The sequence below is a fragment of the Cardiocondyla obscurior genome, linkage group LG01 (assembly GCF_019399895.1).
Source record: "Cardiocondyla obscurior isolate alpha-2009 linkage group LG01, Cobs3.1, whole genome shotgun sequence".
Taxonomy (NCBI): Eukaryota; Metazoa; Arthropoda; class Insecta; order Hymenoptera; family Formicidae; genus Cardiocondyla; species Cardiocondyla obscurior.
Window position 1 is genome coordinate 1488999 of NC_091864.1, and position 16676 is coordinate 1505674.

General features: G+C 47.0%; 1 protein-coding gene across 4 annotated transcripts in view; it reads left to right on the forward strand.

Annotated features, from left to right (window-relative positions):
- Positions 1 to 281: 281 nt before the first annotated feature.
- The window catches only part of LOC139112706 (agrin), a 382197-nt gene continuing 365802 nt past the window's right edge, over positions 282 to 16676 (forward strand). Inside the window, exons 1-2 of one of the 4 annotated variants that reach the window (XM_070673825.1) lie at positions 282 to 978; positions 1087 to 1182. Coding sequence is in view for 1 of the 4 variants with exons in the window: in XM_070673959.1 (XP_070530060.1) it covers positions 3511 to 3916 (406 nt within the window). In the remaining 3 variants the exon portion in view is untranslated. Of the gene's footprint in view, positions 979 to 1086; positions 1183 to 1204; positions 3917 to 16676 lie in introns of those variants that run through there. The other 3 variants (XM_070673963.1, XM_070673969.1, XM_070673959.1) reach the window with 3 other exon arrangements.

A 16676-nucleotide genomic window follows, 5' to 3' on the forward strand; every position in this document is an offset into this window, starting at 1 on the left:
TAATAAATCGCGATTAATCAACGTTGTAATCGACATGTCCTCCGTTTATTTCGCCGAAATACGCGGCCGCGACGATATTTTGAGCTTCGCCGGGAAAAACGGCTCGAATAAATGCTTTCCTGCACGCAAAGACGCTTTCCGATTATTTTTCAATTCCCGCGTAATTCTTACGTAATCAGGTCGCGCCACTGTACGGAGACTAACAAGCGCTTCATTTTTCGGTCATCTAGGTTGGCGCCTCAGTGCAGTCATCCTCGCCGCAAGTGATGGCTGTCTCGTCGCGTCTGTCTTCGAAAATCGAAGATTGGGGTTCGATTATCGGCTCAGATCCACCTTGAAGTCTCGGACGGACGAAGATAGACAGGAAGCGAACCTGGAGGACCACCAGGAGGCCGTGAGGATCATCGCGGAAGCCGTACGAGTCTGGCGAATCGGGTTGTGGGCCGCGGGGGGCTCGCGGGGACGAGGGGGGTCGTCGAGTTCTGTGCGTCGTGACCGGCTTCTCGGTACAATAATGCGCACCGGGAGTCGTAAAACTGTAGTGAGAAGTGCATCGAAATTCTCAAAGTGAAGTGTGGGCCCGCGGTCGCGAAAACGGCTTCGCGGGTATCCAAGATGGCTATGGAAACGCCACCGCCGTGAGCCGTTTCGTCTTCGTTTTCGCGAACGGAAGAAGACTCGTCGTGACGTCATAACTCGCCAAGTGTGACATGTTACTGTTGGTCTCACCAGATAGCGGTCTTGGGCCCGGTGATAGAACGAGATGGTAACCGAATCGCATCTAGTTTGCGAACGTGTCCTAACGTGATCTGAAGAAAAAGCTGGAGGGGGAACTCGGATCGCCACGACAACGTAACATCGCATTGTCGTCGAAGCTATCGAAGGGTATCGCCAGTGTCGTACGGATATCTACTGCAACGAGATCTCAGAGAATGACGAGGCACGGGATACATTGGGCGACCGTTTGCTAATTTTAAGGTAAGAATTAATTTTCTTATTATTAATCGCTTTATGATTAACTGCTTAAAAATTAAAAAACATAATCAATTGAATAAAATTAAAAAAAACAAAATTCTCATTTTTCAGCATTTATAATCAGTGTCATACGGGTACCTACTACAACGAGGTCTGAGAGGATGACGAGGCACGGGATACATCGGGTGACCGTCTGCTAATCGTAAGGTAGGAATTAATTTTCTTATTATTAATAATCGCTTTTGATTCTTTGGTGGAGGTTTTGTCGATGTAACTTATTTATTATTGTATATTTATATTGTATTTTTATATTGTATTTTTATTGTATTTAATGTATATATTTATATTGTATTATTATATAATACAAATTATACTTGTTGATTTTCTTTCGCTGTTTTCGCGCAAATATTCTCGGGATTCCGCGCGCGAGTGGCGCGTGCGGATAAAGCCAGCGTGAACGCACCGCGGATGTGCTCGCTCACGTGCGTGGCCCGCGTGCGTGCCTGCGTGTTCTCGCGTGCACCTTCGTACCCGGCTGAGATTTCTCGTCCCCCTCTGCCTCTCGCGCTGCACGCACACACTCTCGGGCCCGTCCTGTGCGTCTCGCTCTCCCTCTCGGCCCGCCATCGGGTTCTCTAAGGCGACTTACGCCTACACGTTGTAGTTGCAGCATCCACACTTAGCCCTCCTCAGTCCAGCGCGTGCCTCCACGCGACCAGCCACCACCTCGATCGCCGCTCTCTCACTCTCGCGCGGGTTTACGCTCGCGGCGGCGAGATCCCACGAACCACAACGTCCGCCGCGAATTTCGCGCCGGCAGTGCTTTCGGCGATCGCGCGGGCCCGATCGCATCCAAGTGACAACCGTGTGCAGCTGTGCTCCCACGAGCGGAGAAAATCGAATCGAGTGCGGCGTTGAGTGACGACGTGCGTTAACGCTTTCTAACGGTATCGCGATCTCACCGAGTGTCCGGCGACAACCGCTCGAGAAAGCTTCGGCGCAATTCGCAGCATCGCTTGCACAGTTGATTCGTTTGAAAAAAATTTATTGTACGGTCGTTGGTTATTTTTTATTTTTTTTTTATTCTGGGGACAGACGTATATATATATATTTTTTTTTTTTGGTTAATTGGGACTAAACGTAAAACGAGCGTTATAATTAAAGTTTGTAAAATTATTAATGCTTTCTAGGCTTGAAATAATTTAACGAATTTTTATCTACATTTTGGTTTCGGGATATGAAACATTAATTATTATACGTTTGATTATTTGTTATTTCGAGAAAAAAAAAAAAGAAAAAAAAAAACAGTCGTTGAAATAATCGAAGGTGGTGTTAGTCGCAGGTGAATTTCGCGAGCTGCTTTTACACCCGAGGTAGTTCCTCGAATTTTCATGAATATATTTTGTGAAAAGTGTCGATCGCGGAATATAATTTATCAACGAAAAATAAGATGTAGCGACAGTCGACAAGCGTCTCAACAATTGCGCGATAAACTGAACGTTTACGACGGCGGGCGCGGTTAGTGCGAATGATCAGCTGGACTTGCTGATTTTATCGAAACGATACGGCGGACGAGCGGAGAATTCGATCGTCGGATCATTCGGTGGTACGATCGGAAACCAGTCGACGATCGCGCGGCGTTTCGCTGACGACCGCGTTCGGCATCCGGTCTCATCAGAGCGGCGATAAAACGGCAAACGACGACGGGGGAGGCGGAATCGGCGGTTTATCGATCAGTCGATCGCGGTTAGAAAACGTCGTACGTTTGCGTGCCCCCGACGAAGGAACGAACGAGCGTGTTGGCACGCGGATTGGAAATCGGCGAGCGTGGGTCGACACGCGGCGCCAACCTGTTGCTCGAGATCGGACTCGTTTCCATTTAGAGGACTACGGGAGCCCGGGCCGATCCGGCCGCAGTTCGCCGCGACACCGTGAGACCCGTCCCCGATTCGAAGCCGAGAATTAATCAACCGGACTGAGTTTCGACTGCCCCTGATTAACGTCCGAGCGTGTCTTTATCGAGGATGCGGCAGCGGGCTCGGAAATTCACCGCGGTAGTCTCTTCTCACGAAGTCGGTCGGCACCGGCTGCCTTCTGATTAACGTCGCGCATCTCTGGAGGAGACTGCCGACGATAGGAGGTCCTCGAGATACGTCTTCGGCCCGAGACACGGGAATTAATCGAACGCACTTCGGATCAAATGGGACCCAACGGACGTTTATCGAGTGGAGTATAGAACACGAGTCTTTAAGATAGACTTACGAAGTAGGAGCGGGGAGGGCGTTCGCACGTTCGCATGTTTTATTAATATCGAAACGTGACCTGCAACTAATGCAAATTGTGTTGAAGTAATCGTGCGTGCAATATTTAAATAATCCGTCGTTTCAAAAGAACAAATAAAAAAAAAAAAAGAAAAAACTATCGTATTAAGTGCACGACGACGAAATTTCGAAACGCGGGACCGGCCGGATTCGCGTGTCCGAGACCTTCGATGCGCTGAATCGCGAATACGGAATAAGAATTATCGACGCCAAGATGGTCAGCTACTCGGTGATCAGTTTCGTGGTGCTATGGGCGAGCTTGTCGTCGGCCAGCTTCTCGACCGGCGAGTTGCTGGAGTGCCGGGCGAACTTGACCGCGACGATCAAGAACGACACGATGTTCCTGCAGAAGGTCCGCCAGGCGGACTATATTTTCACCGGCAAAGTCAAAGAACTGCGGCACGCGCAGCAGCTGCTGCACGTTCGCGTTAAGCGGGCGATTAAGGGCCTTTTGGACGTGACCGTCGACCTAATCGCGAACGACACCTGCGGCCGTTACATCAGGCGCGGCTACACCGGCATCTTCATGGCGCGTCGCGACGTGGGAAAGATCGTCATGCACTTTGGCCCGGTGCCGCTCACGCTCGCGAATCTCGACAGGCTGAACGCCGCCGTCCGAGGTAAGCTTCAACCCATTCCCCGCGACGGAAACGCGAAGCGTTCGCGCTTTAACGAGACAACTCTAGCATCGCGTCGCGCTAAAACGCTTCCCGTTAATTGGATAAGTCGGAATACGGACTGCCCGGCGCAGCCACCGCTTACAGATACCGGCAGCAGCTTGTCCGTTCACGCTTAATGGATATCTCGTCGTCGAGAGAGAGCAGCGCGGTTTCGCAAGGGATTACGGCTCGCGTTGCCGTTTAATACATTCTATGAATGTTGCCTGCATACAATTTCGATCCTGTCATCGGTTGATTTTAGTACGGCGTTGCATGGAAACCTTGGCGAAGCTTGACAGCTCGAGGATTCAGACATTCAGACGTGCGAATGTATATAATTTAGCGAGTAGTTTCGATATAATATATATATATTGTAGGAGAATATACTTTGTAGATTTTTGTGACGGAAATTAAATAGCTCCCGCGGCCACGCTCCCGGCCACAGGAGAATTCCCCAGCGCCTTCAATTCGCGCTGCAAGAGTCGCCGTTCCCGCTCGGCGCATTCTTTCTCTCGCCGGAGAAGCTCGATCTCCAGACGCATTGCTCCTTCACGGGCTTCCCTCTCGCCCGACATGTCGTCTTCTCGCGGCTCCTCGGTTCGAGATGCACCGTCCTCCACCTGCGCCTCTGCTTCCTCATCGTCCTCCTGACTCGCATCGTCCCTCACGGGCGTGGATCTCGCGATCGGCACCAATTCTGCCCATATGTTCGGATCGTGCTCGCTTAGCCTCTTGATAAGCTCAAGCTTCACTCCGCTCGTTGGCAATCCTCTGGCCCGCAGGGTCTTCTTCAGCTCGGCCACGGTAAATTCGTAACCCGGCGCATCACTCATTTCGCCGGTTATAAATCTCGCGACTCGAACGACTCGTTACGACTCTCTCTCTTTTCCCGAGATCTTGCCGTGCAATTAATTACCGATCCACTTGTGTGCAGGCGTATTTTTGAACTCGGATCCCACAATGCAACTTAATTTTTAAAAAAATCTTAATTTGGGGGTGCCAGCATATATGATGCACTAAGCATAATTTATAGCACGCGCCCGGTTTATTGCGTAATCGTAATTAATGCTTTGGAAACAAAATAAGAAAATTATAGAAGAGATGTTCTTTCTTCTTCTGAAATACCTCGTGTTTGCTACGTTTAAATATATCACAAAAATACAACATATTACAATTATATGTTTTAATAATTATAAATCTAAATTAATTTTAACTAATTAAAGAGATTTCATTAAGAAATGAATATTTTCTAGTGTTATTTTTTTTAAATTAGATATTTTTCTGCACGAGTAACTGCGGTCTGATACCTACTCGACGATGCATTTATAACAGCGTTACTTACAACAATATTGACGCGACTACAAAGTTTTCGAAAGCATTTTTCTTATTTTCGCGGAGCCTCGAATTATGGCTAGGGCGTTAAAAGCTTTTATTGGCTGAAAAGATGAGAGACAACGATCGTGACTCTGACATACGGAAGCGCATCTATTCTCCGCTCTTCTCTCTTTTTTTTTTTATTCTCGCAAGGACGGAAAGCGCATCTATTCTCCGCTCTTCTCTTCTTTTTTTATTCTCGCAAGGACGGAAAGCGGTGTGTCGTCAAAGCGCTTAAGAAAATAACCGACGAGTTGCGCCGAAAAAAAAGTGTTTGAAATAAAATAGCCGAGTAAAATGGAAACGATCAATATGTAGGACGTGTCGGACTTTAGACGATTGTTCGCTCGACGGTATTGGGTTACCCCGACGCGCTTCGCGACTAATTTTTCAGCGACTTGGTTTATAAAGCGTGCATAATGCACGCTTTATAGCGTTAAGGGGCTGCTCTCTCGCAGCAATCAGCCGCCTACCGCCGGCACAGGCAATGCGAGCAATACGAACCGTAGAAGCCGCCGCCGGTGAACCCCCGTTGCAACAACCAAGAGCCGCAACAATCAGCCGACTAATCCCCCTCGGCCTCCGCGTACAAACGACCCCCCTCGGCCCCGCGCGGTGCTCTACGGTGACGGACGACGTATGCGCTCTTAGGTACGCACACTAAATCCCAATTGCCGGCCTCCAAAGCGGCGGACTCCGAGATTAAGGACCGGCCGAGAAATTTATATCGTCAATGGTGTTTAATCCCACCCATGCGACGAGTTAAACGCGCCACGGATATTTGTACGCACTTACGGAAGGCGTTAGACACGCAGATTATCGCGTACGAGCGATCCCTTCGCGACGCGAGACGCGATCAAACAGCCGGATTAATCGTGGAAACTATATATCCTCCCGATATAAAGGTGTGTGATGCTGGCACCCCCAAATTAAGACTTTTTTTTTAAATCAAGTTGCATACGTTTGTCCACGTATGTCCAATTAAAAATTTTATTTGTCCACCTTTATAAAAAAAATTATTAAAAAAAATTTTTTTTTTTTGGTACCAATACCTTCATACAATTGCTTTATTTTCTGAGTGCCATACGTTTATCCATCGTTTGTCTTCGTATGTCCAACTAAAAATTTTATTTGTCCGACTTTTAAAATAAAGTTATATCTAAGTTAAAAAATTAAAGTTATATACAAGGTATTTCAAACAATGTGTCTCTCCCAAAGACTATGAGTAGGAAATTGGAATTGAAGACTAAAGTCAAATAAAATAAAAAAAAATTTTTAATAGTTTTCGTGAAAAAAATTAATTTATGTACGCGTAAGAGCGACATGAAAACTGCGTGCGAGTGAGCGCGACAGGCGAATGGCGCCGTCGTCTGTCGCGCTCACTCACGCGCTTCTTTACGCTTACATAAATTAATTTTTTTCTTTAAAATTATTGAGAGTTTTTTAAAATTGTATTTGACTTTTCGTCTTCAATTCCAATTTTCTACCCATAGTCTTTGGGAGCGACACATTGTTTGGAACACCTTGTATATGGTTTTAATTTTTTAACTTAGATATAACTTCTTTTTAAAAGTTGAACAAATAAAATTTTTAGTTAAACATACGTGGACAAACGATGGACAAACAAATGCAACTTAATTTAAAAAAAAATCTTAATTTGGGGGTGCCAGCATCGCACACCTCCGATATGACTGGCTCGTAAAAATATTTTTTGTCCGAGTGTCTCGCGAAAAAAACTGTCAATATCGCGGTGTTCCTTATAGTCGCCGTCGACGTTGCGTCCCGACCAGTAAATCCATATCACAATTTTTATGCATCCCTCCGATTCGTCGCGATTCCTGCTCTCGAGCGAAATACGTCCCGTGCTTCATCTCCGGCGGGATTACACCAATTGTTGAATTGCCGACGCGCCTTTGATCTCGCGCGAAAATCGCCCGGCGTCACGTCGAGTTCGCAAATCGGCGAGTGACACGCTCATCGTTAAGAACCGTTGTTATAAATCGCAATCACCGATATACGCGGATACATCGGGCGTCGTAATCCGCCGTAAAGTGTCACCGAGATCTTTCACGAAAGCCGTCGCGTATAATTAGAAGTTTTTCTAGCGGTGCCCGCGGGGCCTGCTCGATCGGAATTAACGAGGCGCTTAGCGTGCGCCGAGCGGTCGATCTCGGAACGTGGAAATAAGAGCCGCTTAATGAAAGGGTGGCTGCCGCTAAGAAAATCGCGCGACACCGCCGTACGAGATTGACGACACGCTTCGCGATCTAATCTGACCGTCGCATCTTCGAGGCGGCTCTCGGTGTCCATCAAAAACGGGACTTCTTCCCGCGCTATAGGTCTATCCGCTCGTCACCGTCGCGCCCTTCCTCGGCTTTCGGCCCTCGCAATCGGTCTTCGAGCCTTGGAATTTAATTGCAAGACCATCGTGCGATTAACGTGGAGGTGCGACGGCTAGGATCGATGTACTGTTAACTCGCGTGCACCATCTTGAGAGAAGCTGCCCGCCTCTCCTCCTCTCTCTCCGCCAATCTTATCGTTTGCTCGACCGATCGCGACTACGCGGCGCCGCGTTAATCACGACGTCGCTCGTTCATTGGACGTCGATTTTCTGAAATCGACGAGTCGCCGCTTTCCTTCGCGAATACCGCGGTCAATTTTATCACGCCGGAGAGTCCATCCCGCCTGGCTCGCACGCGAATTTCACCCGTGGGAGGGAATCGCGATACCTCCGAGTGCACACGTGCACGTCTTTTTTTTCTCCGCGCTATCAACGTCTTTCCGGCGCGTAATTTTCGTAGAAGTCGCTCCCGATTGAGTCGTGGCTCTCTTTTTATCGCCGAGATAGCGTACTTCTGGTGATAACGCGCACCTTATCGTCGCGGCTGCCGCGACTTCCAGATCGCGAACTCGCGCGAATAAATTTCAAATAGGTTTTTACTTCGGTCGTAAAACGTCGGGTATGCTTTTACCGGAATTTTCATTTCTTTTCCCTCGCAGAGGTATCGTTAGTTTCGCGCACGCCGGCGCGATACCGTAATTACGGCATGCCCGGCGAAGCTGCACCTGGTCGCCCACGTTCGCGTTCGTGTGCATGGCTTCGCGTCTTATTTGACGCCTCGTTCCCGGCGCGGCGGCAGGACTTGCGGCGCGACTTGCCGTTTTCTCCGTGCCGCGGGTCCTGAGACCCGGTTCAGACTCCGAGGCGAGTCGTCTCTCTTTCTCTCGGGGGGGATCAGCATAATACGGTGCCGACCCACGCGTCCTGCCAGCCAACACAGGCACGCCCAGTCACATAACTGCCCAGGTGTGCCCGATTTCGTGGATTTCTCTCGTGTCCCTTCTACATCTCTCTCTCTTTCCCTCAAAATCAAGAAATTTAATGCTTCCTAAGTAGGGTTCATTTTCAGCAGCGCACCTAATCTCGCAACTTCTTCATCGTAACCTCTTCATTAAATTCTCAGGGATAAGATCGTCGACGTGAAACGCGTCGGATATCGTACTGTGCGGTAACAAAATTTAATAGGCATCTGTTCGTTCACGTGCTCGATCCGCCGCGCGGCGTCGGCCAGGAAACCCCATTAATTTTTCATTGTGCGCGCCGCCCGAAAGAAGCCGATAATAGATCCCCGATTGAGGCGCGCGCGATCATTGTTGCAGTCGGATGCTGCGCTGCATCGCGGCTGATTTCAAAACGTAATTATCCAGCGCCCACGCGCTGCGCCGACCGGCGAGATGAGCCGCGTGTGCCCCATCGCGATCACGATCACGATTGCGATCGCGATCGATGATATCTCGGGGGCGCCGGGCGCGAAGGGGGAAACCCCGTGGCAACGATCGGAAGTGTAGGTAACGCAAAACGGAGGCGCGAATCGTTTGTCAGGGTCGCGCTCCTTCAAATTGCCACGTTGTAGATGCAGCGTGAAATTAGCGGGCTTACGCTTCATTAACTCCTGTCGCGCATAATTTATAGTCGATCACGTGTTTTTCCTCCCTTTTTTTTTCCCCCTTTTTTTCATTTATTTTCTTTTAAGATACTGCTCGATAAGGTTCTCGGATTGCTACGGCGCCGTTACAGTTCCGATCCTCATTACCGTTTTACGAACTACGAATTCTCGTTTACTTTTACAACCGAATTAATGACGATCCATTAGTGAGAAGCGGCGGGTTGTATAAATAATTAATCCCGCCGTGCTCATTGCGGAGTCCGGCGATCTCGCGGCGGGGAAACGGCGAGGGGAAAAAGCAGAAAAACATATGATCGATAAGTCACGCTTCATTAATCCCTCTCGCGTTGATAATTTGTAGTCTACGGCGACGCGTTTTCGAGATACTCGGCCGGCGGAGATTACAGCCGGACACGTACCGGAGCGCGGGCTGCAGTTATCGGCCATAATTTTAGCACATTTTAGTCATTAATAATTCATCAACGACTCGAATACGTGGCCGAGCCGGGATCGGAGAAAAAAGAAAAAAAAAATAGGCGCGCGTAGATCAGATTAAATGAAAACCGGCTGACGCTTTCTGAATAGCGCCGCGACTTATAAAAATCGATGCGCGAGGCAACGTTTTAATTTCACGTAAATTATGAGACGGTGGTCTCCGCGCGCATGGCCACCGCTCCGATTTGGCTTCGTTATTATAAATTATTGTCGCGCCAACAATACCGGCGGTCGTAATTAGTCGCGATCGAACCGCGGTACAGTTATCGGCCGTAATTCCAGTTATTAATAATTCATTTAGCCATGCTGGCGCGGCTTATAACGCGAGGGACTGTGTTTATTGCTCGCGCACGACGAAATTAGATGTAAAAGTGAGGCGAGAGCGGCGGTCTGATACTCCCCAAATGGGAACCGAGGCGAGGTAAAAATCGGCACACGGATTGACATTCCAATTTGGTGCAAATAATGAGATAGTGATTTGTATGTCGTAAAGCGTAAACAGCCCCCGGTCGTTATGTAAATGATCGCCTTTAATTTATTCTTAGAATATTCATTATTTCTATTGAACTCTTATTCATGCGGCGGCATTTTTTTTTTTTTTTCCCGCCGCGAAACGACTAATGCACGATATTAACTTCGCGTGGAGAAATATCGTTCAAATACGATAGTAAATTCCGTGAAAACTTCGGCGTTAATTTATGTGTGAAATCTTTTATTACATAACCGTCGTGATTCACGTAAGAGCTCTTACACAATTATAATACATACTGCAACGTGCGTATTAATTATTATTTTTTTTTTGGTGAACACTCGGTGCTGCGGAGCGTTCTGCGGCTATATGAAATTTCTGTTGAAACGTAATCAATTCAGCCTTCAACAACCTTAAAGAAATACATTCAAATCTACGAGTCCATAAAATTTTCTGATTTATCACGAGCGCCTCTTATCTCGTTTTTAACCCGCGACCCGTTTTATCTTCCTTTACGCGCGGCTGCGTGAAGTATATTTCATTTGCGACGACACAAAGTATAATGTCTAAGACTGATCCCGCGCCACCGTGGCCGACTTGCAAATGACGGAAAAAAGGAGCAGGGCGATCGAGGGAAAGCGACGCCCGATAGTCTTGTCGATCTAGGCGGCGCAGTGAGTTATTAAGATTAAACGATTGGCTTGCGCGGGGACTTTTATTCGTCAACGTCGTCGTGTCGCGTCGTTAACATCGTAAACCGATCCCGGCGGCGAAAGGATCGAGGCGGCCGGCCCGAGAAAGCGAGAGACCGCACTTAATCTCCGCTTATTAAATAAATCACGCTGCCCTATCACTTTGGGAGTCGCGATGCGTTCCTCGGGAAGCCAAGGCTTATAATTCCAACATTAATTTCTTTAATAGTCCACGAAACAATTCGGGCGACTGTCTTCGGAGGTACGTCACGTTGAAACGGTATCACTGGCCCTGGGGGGGGCCAGCTCTCTCCCTCTCGATCGTAAAAGAGTTAAATTACGGTCGTAATTTATTTATAATGCGCGTCGTTTTATCTGGCGCGATTAACGCGACGAAAAGGGGCACGGCTCGCCTGCGCGAGGCGAAACAACCGTGATTTAATAATGCTCGGGGGTTAAACGCTACGCGATGAATCAAATTCTTGCGAACCACTTTACGTACTTTTGCTTTTTTTTTATTGACGCATCAAGCAGGCGTGTATAATCTTGCTGCTTCTCCGATGCAGATATTTATTTTATTACTCGTAGATCGAAATATTGTACGTTGAAAAGCAGATTTGGTGTTTGCTGCGGCGACAGCAGCTAGCGAACGCGACTTTAGCGTCGTGTGCGTCGAGTTTTACTTGTGCCGCATGTATATACCGCCCCGGCCGGATTGCCGATGACTGATTTTCCCCCAATTCTCTTATCCCTTGTCTCTGCCGCCTAGAGTTACGTACGCTGGCCGCTGTCGTCGCAGAAAATAATCTGCCTTTCGGTGTACTATATTATAAAATATTTAATTACAAATATAGTTTATTTGTTATAAATTTAGAACCGTGAAAATTTAAAAAATAAAAAATAGTTGCATGCTATTTTTATTTTTTTTTTTCGGAAATTAATTCGCGCAACAAGATACCTCAGCCGTTCTTAGTTTCTTTCACGCTTTTGTCGAGACAATTGTGGACCTTGAATGCTAACCGACTGACGTGTTTTATCCACCTACGTGCCGGCGACACATTGCGTGTCAACACGCTCACGCACGATTCTTGTAAGAGAATACGGCACAATGTGCAAGAAAAAAAACGGAATAAAAATTATCGTGAATGTGAAGTCTATTCTTTATACCTGTTATATGTAATGCGAATTGCAAATGTAATGAATAAGCGTAAAAAACCTGAAAACACTTATATTCAGTTTAAAGCGAAAGACTCTTAAAATAATTCCGCAGAAAAGTTTACGCGGATTTAAATTCTCGTAACTTCTTTCCATTAAAAAAAAAAATATATATATATTCGAAACCACTCTCGCTAAATTATACAGGGTGTCCCGCGAAATGCGGAAAATCTCTTGGATGTATGTAGATATTAGGAATATATTTAGAAAAGTTTTATATTTAGAAAATAGCATTGACTCTGCCCCAGCTTTTTCGTCGCTTAGCGATTGTTCGATGCCCCCTTCCCCCCCATTTGTGTCTCTTATCTTTACTAGACCGGTCGAAAGATAGATCAGCCAATCGATAAGCTGGGGCAGAGTCAATGCTATTAGGTGTGGACCGCTTCTAAGAGACCGCGCTCTTATTCGCTCGGTTATAAAAATTCGTATAAATGTTAAGATCGCGAATTCGACAAATTGGTGCTAAACTTTTCTAAATATATTTTTAATGTCTACTTACATCCGAGAGATTTTCCGCATTTCGCGGGACACCCTGTATAAATTCTGATACTTTTACGTATAAACGGACAGCTTCATTATTAAACCTCGGGATCTATCTTGCGTCACACGCGGAAAATAGTCTCTTTCTTCCCAGGTCTCGCGCCCGAAACATCGTATTCGAAATCCACCGAAGGGCCCCGAGGCAACTTCTTCCTCAAACCCCAATCTCCTTCAATAATTGAATAAATCGGGGGGGAAAAAAAAAACGGTACACCGTGTTCAAATTTGTAGGGCAATAGGAGCGCACGGTCAGAAGCGGCTTCGCCTCAGAAGTATAAGTCCTTCCCACTCGACTCAAGAATTAGACGATGTACGAGCGAGACGATGCGACAACGCGCGAGCGAAACGATGCGACAACGCGTGCGGAGAGGCGACCGACGACGCGCGAGCGAGACGATGCGACAACGCGCGAGCGAAACGATGCGGCAACGCGTGCGGAGAGGCGACCGACGACGCGCGAGCGAGACATCGTCTAATTCTTGAGTCGAGTAAAAAGGACTTATACTTCTGAGGCGAAGCCGCTTCTGACCGTGCGCTCCTATTGCCCTACAAGTTTAATTTTTAGAAATTTTTATTTTTGTCAATTAATGCAAATAATGCAAAAAAACATGAGACTTTTACACTTGTCTCTAAAAGATCTACCCACCCACCAAGTATTCTTCGTTATGTTAGGGACGATACCCTGTATATTCCCGTCTCCTTTGATTGTTTACGTAATATTATTATAATCGCGAAATTATCACGTAACCCGAAGTTCTCACATTCGTTCAAAAATAAATAGTCTGCCGCGGAGCTAACCCGGGATAATAAAGGTACCTTTTTTCGGCGAGGGATAGTTATAGCCTGTCTCGCGAAGGGTCAACACCATGCTCATGGGAAAATCCTATAATGACGTAAAGCGAAATCTTTTAATTAAAACGGATTTGGGGGCGGAGAGGCTCGCGCGTTTTACTCGCCTGGAGAAATTAGCCGGGCAACGTTCTCCACGGGCCCAAACAAATTGAATCCGTCAATGGCGGATCTTTAACCGTGTAAGGGAGTTTTCGAGTAATACCGCGGTTTATCTGGATTTGATCGCGTTCGAAGAGCATCCGTATCCTATTTTTCGGTCTTCGCGTAACGTGAATAGCGTCGAGGACGCTGAACGGATTTTAAAAGCACCATTTTCTAGAATCATCATCAATGAGACGCGCTAAACGGTCCCGTCTCTCATTCGAAAAATTATCTCACGCTTATTTTCGGCCGGACATCGAAACAAAAATTTCACAAATAAAGTATCACATTACGGGTTCTCACATAGACATTGTTTTCGCGCGGAATGCTCGCCGTTTCGCCGCGTAGTAATTCGCGTCTAATTAGAGCGGTGGCTTGTCTGCGGGAAATTTCGTGTGCTTCGCTGAACGACAGATCTCCGGTGAAAAAGGTGACGGTAAAGTTTGTACCCCGCGCGCGGTAAAGTGGGTGAGAAGGGGAGGGAGAGAAGAAGAGAGAGCCGGAGCCGATAGTAAACCAAATTAAAGACCCCGCGCGAGAGCGGTAAAGCAATTTCGTAGTCCCGCACGGCAGGCTCTTCGTGAGGCGTTTCCACGTCACCGAGCGCGAATAGCGGGCGAGAGAGTAATGGCGAGAGCCCGGGACCCGAGTAGGATACAGGACGCGGGGATCTATTTTCCGCGAACGGCCGTAGTGAAATCCTCGCTTTGCCCACGCCACGTTCTTGCATTTTGTTGCTGAAAGGATTTCTCTTGATGATCCGGCAAAGTCCCGTCTTGTTCCCACGCGAGTGGGAGCCACGATTATTATTTTGACATTCATAAAGGCTTGCACTAATTCGGATAGAACGGAACACGCTAATTTGCGCACCTTTGTGCGTTCGAAAGAAAGAGAGAGATAGAGAGAAAGAGAGAAGGCTCTTGAACATTTTGAACTCCATTTATCGAGAAATACTACAGATCGCATCACGTGATATCATTCAAAACTCGTTTTGTTCGGTGATTTCGCGGAGGCCAAGGCAACCCTCTCGCACGGCGCGGCGGCGAATTCAACTCGCGGCATTTAAGTATCCGCCTACAGCGCGAGCTAAGGAACACCCGGCTTCGCTAGCTAATTCTATCAGCTGCACACGCGACGCGTATCGCTCGCGCTTTTCCCCACGGGGATAACGCGCCGTTTTATCATCCTCCTTCATGCCGCCTTTTGTACGTTTCACGCAATCGTAAAATACAGCCGCCTCACGCCGGATCGATATTTCCACCGTATTTCGTAATTTCGAAAAAGAAACACGCCAGACCGACTCCTCGCACGCTCTCGTAACGTGCGAGAGTTCTACATAGGTGCCTATTTATCTAAAGCTGATTAAATTATGCGTCCTGAGGTATTGCGTACCTTATTTCGTTCACATTCTAGTAGCTGTCGGAGTTATTTAACGGCGTTAAAAATTCGTAATTAAATAATTCAGTCTTATCTGCTTTTTATCTCTTGTGCTTTTTTGAACCTCGCCCTTTCGACTGCTGGGAAAGGCTTTATTAAGCCTTCAGCTTTGGGGAGGGAACACGTGCCCGTCCATCACGTCTGTCGCTGCCTCGTGGATCGACTTTTAAATTGCGGCGTGAAAAAGGGCGACGGGGAGGAGAAAGTGGTGTAATTACAGAAATTATTGCGGCACGTGATACGAGCGGATTCTCGCCCGCGGATCGGCGGAGGCCGCAAAAGTTTCGCGCCGGTGAAATTTGACGTTCCCTTACATCGATCGTCGTTCGCGTGTGTACGTTACCTGCGTAAATCGTTCGTTCATGTAAATTTCCGCTCGATTTTAGCCGAGATTCGGTCCGCCCAGCGAATTTCCGGAAATCTTTCCCCGCATCAAAATTCATGAAGGCTGTCCCTGCGGAACGTTCGGACAGATTGCGAACCGTTCGAACAGAGATATGCGATTTTCTCAGTTTCGAGCTCGTAATCCTTTCCTATCTTTTTTAATTTTTACGCCGTTTCGTCATTTTATTTTACATCAAACCGGCACGTATGGAACTTCAATAAAGATCGGCCTAAGTTTTTGTTGCAAAAAAAAAAAAAATTGCATTGTATTTCCGTAACTTAATATTTTTCGCATGTTATTTTATTGTACTACTGTGCAACGTGATATTTTAATATTTATTTTACAGGGGTATAAAAATACCAATTTTAATTACGCGTCTGTTTTATAATAGTTAAAATTTTGGAAATTTATTGCGCTGATCGACAGTATTATTTTTCCCCTCTCCTCGTCGCTTCTTTCTTTCGCTCTCACACGAAGTTAATTTAACATACGCGGCGTAGCCCATTCGATAAAATCCACGCCAGTGCGATACGAGTCACGAGCGTCTATGTGTACATGCATATTGTTCTTCGCTTGGGACTTTTGTTTCGCGCATGTAGCGAGCATTTTGACCCGATAACGTTTCCCGGAGAGATCTGCACGCACCGACGATGTGCCACATGCATCCGCCCCGTCGCCGTGTTCGCGATGTTCATCTATACCCCGGGACGACTATCGTCGAGGAGAAGCCTTTATTAAGTCTTCAACTTCGCGAGACGCGTGTCTGTCCGTCAGAATGAAATTGAGCTCCCGCGGATCGTCTCTCGGCCGACACATCGACGAATACGGGGCCTCTTTCCGTAGCGAGAAACACGAGGTGTGTTTAGCGAGCAATGCTTTAACCCCTTTTGCCCTGCGTCATATCCAGCTTTGAAAATTTCAGTGAGACTGTCGTTATTAAGCACACTCGCGGACTACTCGATCAATGGGAACTATACCTTACCAAGATTGCAATTCCAGAGTTACGTAACACGTACATAACACATCTCTATCTGAAGCGCTTTTCGTAACGTTCGATATTAAATATACTTGTCACGAATATAAAATAATACGTTTAATAATAAAAAAAAAAGTTTTTTGGAAGTTAATAAAACGTGATAAAACTAGATGTTCTAATATATATTTTTTTTCTGAT